Below are 8625 nucleotides of genomic sequence, written 5' to 3'. Positions count from 1 at the left end.
GCCGCCCCAGAGGCCCCCGGGAGCCCCTGCTCCCGCCGTGGTCACAGCCTGGCAAAGCCCCCCCCAGGACAGGGAGGTGGCCCCCCACCCATTTTCTCACCAGCAGGAGTAGCTGGCTAGGTGGCCCCTGGGATGCGGGGGTCTAAAGACCCCTATTCAGAGTGACCGCCCTTCACAGGGAGCCACAGAGCCTCCTGCCGGGGGTCTGGGCCCTGGGCAGGGTCAGCGAGGCAGGAGTGCCGCTCTGAGGAGTGAAGGGCTACGGCCAGTCCCCCTCAGAGGTGGAGCTGGTGGTCTGAGCTGCGGGGCCCCAGCAGGTCTGCCCTGGAGTGGAGGCTAGGGTGGGCGAGGCTTCTGGAAGACCTCTCTGATCCTTTCTGGAGTACCTTTTCACCTGGTCCCAAGTCTGAGGGAGGAGACAGCTCTGCCAACCCTTAAGGGCTTGCGACTCAGGGATTTCCTTTGGGACTCCACAGCCGCTCCCCAAGCTGAGGGCTGGCACAGGTGTCAGCCAAGCTGCAGTTGTGATAGGGGACACCAGCGTCCCGGGGGCCGGACAGAGGCCCCAGAGTGTGGGGACCTCTCTGTCCAGATCCATCTATCTCCACCAGTGGCCCCCCAGGCTGCAGCGAGGCCTTCACGGCCAGAGGGCCCTCCTCCTGGGGCAGCTTTGGCGTCCTGGGAAGGCCCAGCAGACGGGCCCAGCCACATTCACAGCCTCTTTGGAGCTCACGAGGAGGGAGTAGCTGGGATGAGGAAAAGATGAAGCTAGAGGCTCCTGGGGGACCCACTGCCCAGGGACAGCAGCACGACACAGGCTGTTTCTAAGTCACGCTGTGCCTGGGGCTCCCGCTGCAACGCCCGCCTGCCTGCAAGTTGGCCAGGGTGGCGGTGCATGAGGCCGCCAGCATGTGCGGCTCCACCCAAGAGCCCAGGCCACTGTCCTGGAGGAGTCAGTGCATGGGGACGCAGCCCAATATAGCTGTTCAGGGTGACCAGCTAGGGGGCGAAGGTCCCTCATACTCTATGAACACATGTCTCTGCCAGATGTCCCAGTGTGGAGGGGTCCCTGGTCCAGCAGCAAGGCCCTGCTGCGGAGCATGTTGCCATGTGGCCTCTACCATCCCTCCAGCATTGGATAGGGGAGAGCACAGAGGGGTTGAAGACTGGTGGCCAGCTGCTTGGTTTGAGGCTGGGGACGGGTGGGTCCCAGCCTGGGTCCATCTTTGGCTCCTGCTGCACTTAATAAATGCTTTTAACCGGAGACCCCACAAAGGAGGCTCCCTGCCTGGGAATGCCAGTGTGGGTGGTGAGGACACGGTCTTGGCCATGGTGACTCTAGACAGTCTAGGACAGATGTGGATGTTGGAGGAACAGGTGACCCAGGAAAAGCGCGGACAGCAGTTGTGTGCTCATGAAGGGCTGGGCTGGCCCAAGACACGCACAGGGGCCGGCATGAAAAGGGCTGCATGAGAGGATGTGGTGTGTGCCCAGGCCTGGGCCGCAGTGTGGCCTGGCTGAGTCTCAAAGGAGCACATCCACCCGAGACTAAAAAGTCCTTTTCTCTTCTCGTGGAAAACTTTTTAACACCCCAGTAACATGGCTTAAACTCAAGGACACCCAAAACAAAAGTCCTTTTCTCTTCTCGTGGAAAACTTTTTAACACCCCAGTAACATGGCTTAAACTCAAGGTCCTAAATGGAACGCTCTTAAGATGAAGGACAGTCTTGTGGTCTGTGCCGCTGCTTCCCTGGCCGAGGGAAAGGGGAGGCACTTTGCTGCCCGGCCGGGTCTTGGACCAGTACCGGCTGTGCCAGTGCCTGTGCAAAATCCAGCTGGAAATGTGTGGGGCTACAGGGCTGTGGGAAGGGGGCTGAGGCCCCTTGTGTAAACTGCCATGGAAATTGCCACATCTTTGACATCTGTGTCCCTGAAGAGGACAGGGTTCCTCCCTGATGCTCAGCTCATGACAAGGGTCCTCAAAACAGGGCTGGGTGTCTCCTCCTCAGTCCCCAAGGAGGGGCCAGTCCCTCTGCAGCCTGCAGCAGGCCACCAGCAGGGAGAGGGTCTCCAGGCCTGGGGAACGCTGTGTGTTAGAGAATGGGCTGGACAAGGGGGCAGCACCTGGCCAGGACTGGCCTGTCCCCACACTGGGGCACAAAGAGTAGCAGAGTGGGGAGGTGCTGGGCATTGGCTGCACGGCAGTGGGAACTGGCAGGCAGGCCTGTGCTGGGGCATCAGGGACCTGGTCTTTGCAGAAGCTTCAGAGGGCAAAATGCAGAGGAGACCATGGGAGTCAGGTTTGGGGTTAAACATGTGGGTCCTGGAGCCAGCCCTGGGCTCGAGAGTTAGCAGATCGGTGAGACAGGGAGGCTGTGAGCAGAGACTGAGTGCACATCGCCCTGTGCTGCGCCTTTGGGGTCCCCAGCCCAACATGCAGAGTGGGGAGTGGCCATTGACAGTCACATGGCAGGGAGGGAGGTGGTCCGCAGGCAGTGGCAGGGCCCAGGCTTGGCCTCTGAAAGGAACTGGGCCACAGGCTTCTGCTCATCCCAGCTGCAAACAAGCATCAGAGCCACCCTGGGGGTTGTGGGTGGGTGCTGCCTCCCTACAGGGTACTGACTTCCGGGAGGGGGGGCGCGGGCTGGGGATTTGCAGCTCTGTGTAAGCTGACCCTGCTGTGCTTGCAGGGAGACCCTGTTTGAGAATGGCAGCCCGGGTCTGAATGTGCCCATCTGCCCCCCCCCCGTGTTCCCACAGAGGCCTACCTTGGGGTGGCAGCGGGAGGGCCCAAGGTCATGTGTAGGAGTGGGTGGGTAGAGGGCTGCCTCTTCCACTCCTGGGGTGAGGAACCCACACCTCTACACGCCAGCCCCTGCTGCTTCTCTAACCTGCTGTGCCTGCAGTGCAGGGCCAGGGCTGGCTGGCTTCGCTGCCCTGGGTAAATGCCTGCCCGACCAACAAATCTTGTTTTCTCTCTTCCTCTCTTTTCCTTCCTCATTCCTTCCCTTCCTCAACCTTTCCTTTTCTGTAAGGTAAGCTGACTTCCTCTTTTTTTTTTTTTTTCCTTTCTGTAATTAAAATTCTAACCTCTGCTATGAAGGATATAGGTTCTGGGGGTGGTGGACAGGCAGAGCCAGGCCACTCAGACCTCCAAGGGGACTGCTGGGGACACAGGGGCCTCCTGCTGGGCCAAGCATCCTGGGCATTGGGGACAAAGAGGCCAGTCCTTGCTCCAGGCATTGTTACCAAGAAGTGGCCTCCCAGCCAGGGGCCAGACAGTTCAGTAGACACAGGGCGAAGGCCACTGGTGCCAAGGTCACAGTCCCAGTGGGTGGCCAGGCACCTGGCTGGGATAGGCCTTACTTCGTGGCTGGGCAACCAGGGCTTAATGGTTCCTCAGTGCCCTGCAGAGCCCTGGGTCTGTAGAAGAGGACAAGGGAGGTACCCATGCTCCCTGGGCAGCTTGGGCCTCCCTCCCTGTCAGGTCCTGTTGCTGCTGTGAGCCAGGCTGGGGCTAAGGCACAACTGCCTCGGGGCCTGGGCCTCGCCCAGGAAAGAGCTGAGGTGGGCGGGGGGGTCGGTGGCGCAGGGTTCATGGGCCCACCGCTCAGGGTGCCTCCTTCCCTCCCCACGCAGCAGCCAAGAGTTTGCTCAACAAGAAGGCAGATGGAGTCAAGGTGAGGTCCTGCAGCTCTGCACCCCGGCCAGCCTGGGAGGGGTGGGTGCCCATTCTCCCCTAACCACGCCTCCGTCTCTCCACAGCCCCAGACAAACAGCACCAAAAACAGTTCGGCCATCACCAGCCCCAAAGGGACGCTCCCTCCTGCCGCCCTGGTACGGAGCCCACAGCCCTGCCCTGTGCGCACCCCTCTGTCGGGCAGACCTGCCCCCAGGCTCCACTGCACTGGGGCTCAGGTGGGGGCTGAGTCCCCAGAGGGGAGAGGCTGCTGTCGCCCAGGGTCAGGTGCAGGGCTCTGGGGAGCCCCTCTCTGGGGCCTGGCCTCTCACCTCACCCTCTTGTGGGTCACCCTGCAAGAATGCAGCAAGAGGCTTCTGGAAATGAGTGAGGTGGGGACAAGGGGGCTCCAAGGGCCGGGCTGGGCTTCAGGGTACTGACAGCGTACGTAGCAGCCCTGAGTGCAGGGAGAAGGGCCGACGGTGTGGGGTGGGTACCCAAGCAGCAGCCAAAGTGAGGAGCCAGGATTGTCAGAGCTGGGCTGGGCTCGGGGTCCCCTGCCAGGGAGGGGAGACGCACTGTAATGCCCCTCCGATACCCCAAAAGGTATCTGGTAGCCCTGGGCCGCTGGCCCTGGGGGACTGTGTGCACCCCACCTGTGGACATGGTGCCACCTCCTTGCTGTGTCACCCAAGTGCCGTGCTGCCTTGGGGAGGTACAGTTTGCTGGAAGTGTGCTTGGGGTCCAGCTGGCTTCCAGGAGGCAGCTAAGCCTGCTTGGAGCAGTGGGCTGTGGCAGGAGGGTGCCAGGCACCTGCACCCGACATGCCGGCCTCACAGCCAGCCCCACCTCGGACTCTGTCCATCCATGTGCCATGCCCACTCCATGACATCTCTAAGCCTGTGTCCCTGTGCTGGGCAGGGCCCAGGCAGCACGGTGGGGAGAGCCCTGAGAGCTCCGTCCTCTGGGTGGGCAGGCCAGTGGGCACTGTCTCAGCCTGGGGCAGTCTGTGGTTCCACCTACCTGCTCCTCCACCCCGAGGGCCATCGCTGACCTCTGCTCCTCCATCCCTCTCAGGCCATCTTGCTGACCGCCTGCCGCCTCCATCCCTGTCCCCTCTGCTCTGCACTCTCTCGGGCGGATTCTGGCCGCCGCCCACTCCTCCTCTGTCTCCCTGGCTCCCCCCATCCCCTGCTTCCTTCTTTCTCACTCTCCCTCTTTCCTTCCTCTGTCTGCCGCCTTCTGTAGGAGCCTCAAACCACCGTTATCCATAACCCAGTGGACGGGATTAAGGTACTGCGCCGCTCTCTCCTCCTCCCCCTTCCTTGGGCAGGAGGCGCCGGGCCCAGGATGAGGGTCTGGATGGTGGCCTGGGGAGGCATTTGTGCTCAGAGTGGAGGCCAGGTGTGTGGTGACAGCAGGACACGTGTCAGAAAACCAGCTCCCACGGCTGCACCACATCAGCGCATGGGTGGTTTCAACTGGGCTCCAGGGCGTCCCTGATGCTGGGGGCCAGTCCACTTCTTGAGGACAGTGTCCCTCACTTCCGCCGCCCCCTCCCCCAGCCCCCTGTGTGGCCCCAGCGCTTCCTGCTGAGTGGACCCCCTGCTGTCTCTGCTGTGCCATCTGCTGCCATCACATCGGCATCATCACAGGGCCGGGGCGGGGCTGGCTCTCGGTGGCACTGGGAGGGAGGACAGAGGCCAGGCATTTCCAGGATGGGCAGGTCAGACTTCTGCTGGGGCCTGGGCCCCCTGACGAGCGCCCACAGGGCCTCCAAGGGCCCCTTCTTCTGGCCAGTGCCTCACCATGGCCATTATCAGAAGATAACATTTCTGAGGCAGGGATCAGGGCCAGTGGGCACCCATAGCGCTGTGCTTCCTCCTGTCTGGGTGCCAGGTGTCCCTTGGGCCCTGCGTGTCTGGACAGGGTCATGTGTGCCATGAGGGGCCCCTGGACAGTCTCCAAGGCCAGGGCTGACCCTGGGCCTGAAGACCACACTTCAGACCTGGGTCCAGAGCAGAGTCCAATTGGGGTCCAGACCAGGGCTTGGTCCTTTCAGGGCCTTCATGGTTGTGTCTTCTGAGGAGTACGGCAGGCCTCTGGGGCCTGTGGCACATGGGCATTCTTTCTCTGAAGATGACCTGAGGATCTCCCCTCTTCTGGGGGAGAGAATGCAGGTGCAGGTGCAGGTGGACCTGAGAGACCCTGTCAGGAAGCTGCTTGGCCTGTCTGCCACTGGCACAGGCCTCTGGCCACCCCTGTGTTGGCAGGAGTCAGCTGGGTCCCACTGCGTCTGGGCTCACGCAATGTTAGTTCCTCCCATGGGAGGGACTGCTGAGCACCCTGGGTCTTGGGGATATGGATGGCCACATCGGGGCATGGTAAGCCCCGGGGGCGCCCTTCTCCTCCAGTCCCTACACGGTAAGGACTTCCCCGAGCCCTGAAGGAGTGGCTGAGCTGGTCCCGTGGCTGGCCGCACCCCGCCTGGCCAGGGCCATGTCCTGACCCATGCCTCCCTGTCTCCTCAGGAGTCATCCGACAGTACCAACACGACCATGGAGGACGAGGACGCTAAAGGTACCTGCTGGGCCGTGCTGGCTGCTCCTCGGGGCAGGGGGCCTTCAGGGGTCCCGCGTCCTGTGCCGTTGGGATGTGCGTGGTGGCTCAGAGGCCAGGGGTCGTGCAGTATCCAGGGAAGAAGCCACGGCTGTGCGGTGAGACCTGCTCTCCGCTCCGGCCCAAGTGTGTGGGTTGAACTTGCTCAACATCCCATTCTTCTCTAGTTCCTTAAGCTTGTGATTCTGTCCACCTTGCACGGGTGAGTGACTGGGCAGCTGAACCTGCTTCCATGCGTCCTTTGCCAACTCAGGAGCCCTGTCCCACTGGGGCTTCTGTGCCACTCCGACCTGGGGGTCCCTCCCCATATTGACCCAGCGGTGACCTGAAACCCCCAGGAATCTGGGCATCAGCAGGCGGCTCCCCAGCCTCTCTGCTGCTTCCTCGCCTTCCCAAGACGGAGCCACACGCTTCCAGGTCCCTGCGTCAGACCCCAAATTAGACGCTAAGTTGCTGTCTTCGGGACGCCCCCAGGGGACAGATGGGGTCCTCAGCTGTGATGCTGTCCTCAGTGTCCCCACACTGCAGTATAGATGCCATGGGGCTTAGGGTCCTGGCACAGGCCAGGGCTTGTCCACAAGGCCCCCAATAAACAGTGGGATCATAGACTGAGACACGCTTCCTGTCCCAGGCCTTGCCCTCAGCTGTCCTCTAGGCACAGAGCCTTGGGCCTACAGGGGGACAGGAGAAGACAGGGCGAAAGTAGTACCTAAGGCACAGAGCCTGGGCAGGCAGCAAGGTAGGGTAGGCCCAGGACCTCTGGTAGGGCCCCGGCCACTCGATCTCAGCTTTGTCCAGGCCCCAGTGCAGGGCAGACCATGCAGCCATCAAACCATGTGACGACTGTCACTCCCACTCCTGGTTTGGTCTCATGCAGCCCTCCTGACCCCATGGTGGTCTGGGGTTCTGCAGGCATAACCTCCCTCCTGCCGTTTCTGGACCCCTGAGCCCACCCACCACCATCTCTCCCGAGTGCCACTGCTCACCCACCTGCCTCTGTGCTGCCCCAGCCTCCAGTGGCCCTGATGTCCTGAGCTCAGGGAGGAGGGGCTCAGGAGCCCCCTGCTGGCCCCACACAAGTGCTGCAGGGGTCACTTGGGAGGACCTAACAGCCCTCTGAGGAACACTGGAGATCCAGACCCGCCACCCATACCCAGCAGGGCTGCCTGTGTGAGCCCCGCCAGGGGGAAGGTGCCCCACCCTTCTTCCTGTTCGGGCGCCTGGGCTTTCCTGGGGGCCCTGAAAGATGCTCCTCGGCTCCGTGGTCACCAGGGGCCCCCTCCCACTCCTCCTGTCGGCTCGGCCACCTCCTCATTTGTCTGTCTGTCTCTGCTCATGTGTTGTCTGTTCCGCCCCAGCCCCCAGGATCTCTGACATCCTGAGCTCTGTGAGAAGGGGCTCAGGAACCCCAGAAGCTGAGGGCCCCCTCTCCACGGGGCCCCCGCCCTGCCTGTCTCCGGGTCTCCTAGGCCCCCTGCCCACCCCGTGTAAGTAGTGGTGCCTGGCCTGCTGCCCCTCTGCCAGGCTCGCTGCAGTGGCCGTGTGCACAGCTCCCCACGGGCTAGGCGCCCGATGCCATTGCCAAGGCTCAGCTCCTTCCTGCCCTCCCGCTGCCACTGCACGCTGCCCACCTCCTGCCATCTCCCAGCTTGAGACCTCCCCACATCTGGGCAGCTGGCCTGTCCCCTGGCCACTTCACTGGAGATGCTCCAGCCCCTGATCTCACACCCAGATGCCCTGTCGTGGTCACAGCGCCCAGGAGCCTCTCCTGGGCTGCCCTCTCCTGGGCTGCCCTGGTCCCCTCCCTGAGCCTGAGAACCACTTCTGTAGTAGGGGGGTCAGGGAGGTGCTGGGACAGTGACCCTAACCACAGTCCCAGGGGCTCAGGGACCAGGAGTCCTTCTGCCGACTGGGGCTGCCCGAGTGTCAGGGCCATGCTTTCTCTCCGATGTCCCTCCTCCCGCCCACTATCCTCTGCCGCCTGTGCCGCACAGTGTCCCCTGGCTTCTCACCGCCCAGGCTGCCCTCCTCAGAGGGTGCCTCTGCCCATTCTGCTTCAGCTCTGCTGCCTGCAACCTACAGAGCTTTGCCTCCGTCCCAGTGCCACTGCCTATGTCCTTGCACTGCCAGCATCCTCCACATCCTCCCTGTCCTCATCTGTTCCCTTCATCCCCTGTACCTGTGTCCCCATGTCCTTCTCTATCCCTCATGACCCCTCCATATCCCAGGTCCCTTCCATTTGCCGTCTCCCCTCCATCCCCCCGAATCCCGTCCCCCACCCTTCCATTCCCCAGGATTCCTCTATCCCCTTATAACGCCCTCCTTCC

At 62.5% G+C, this 8625-nt stretch overlaps 1 protein-coding gene across 1 annotated transcript in view; it reads left to right on the top strand.

The window, feature by feature from the left end:
- Positions 1-8625, top strand: part of Camk2b (calcium/calmodulin dependent protein kinase II beta) — a 91899-nt gene that overhangs the window by 77634 nt on the left and 5640 nt on the right. The window contains exons 14-19 of the mRNA XM_033765281.1: positions 3643-3680; positions 3766-3837; positions 4928-4972; positions 6211-6259; positions 7309-7366; positions 7571-7785. Of these exons, the coding sequence (XP_033621172.1) occupies positions 3643-3680; positions 3766-3837; positions 4928-4972; positions 6211-6259; positions 7309-7366; positions 7571-7785 (477 nt within the window). The remainder of the gene's footprint in view (positions 1-3642; positions 3681-3765; positions 3838-4927; positions 4973-6210; positions 6260-7308; positions 7367-7570; positions 7786-8625) is intronic.

The sequence above is a fragment of the Fukomys damarensis genome, unplaced genomic scaffold (genome assembly GCF_012274545.1).
Source record: "Fukomys damarensis isolate Sample0158 unplaced genomic scaffold, DMR_v1.0_HiC HiC_scaffold_17, whole genome shotgun sequence".
Lineage (NCBI taxonomy): Eukaryota > Metazoa > Chordata > Mammalia > Rodentia > Bathyergidae > Fukomys > Fukomys damarensis.
This window is presented reverse-complemented; position numbering and strand designations above follow the sequence as displayed.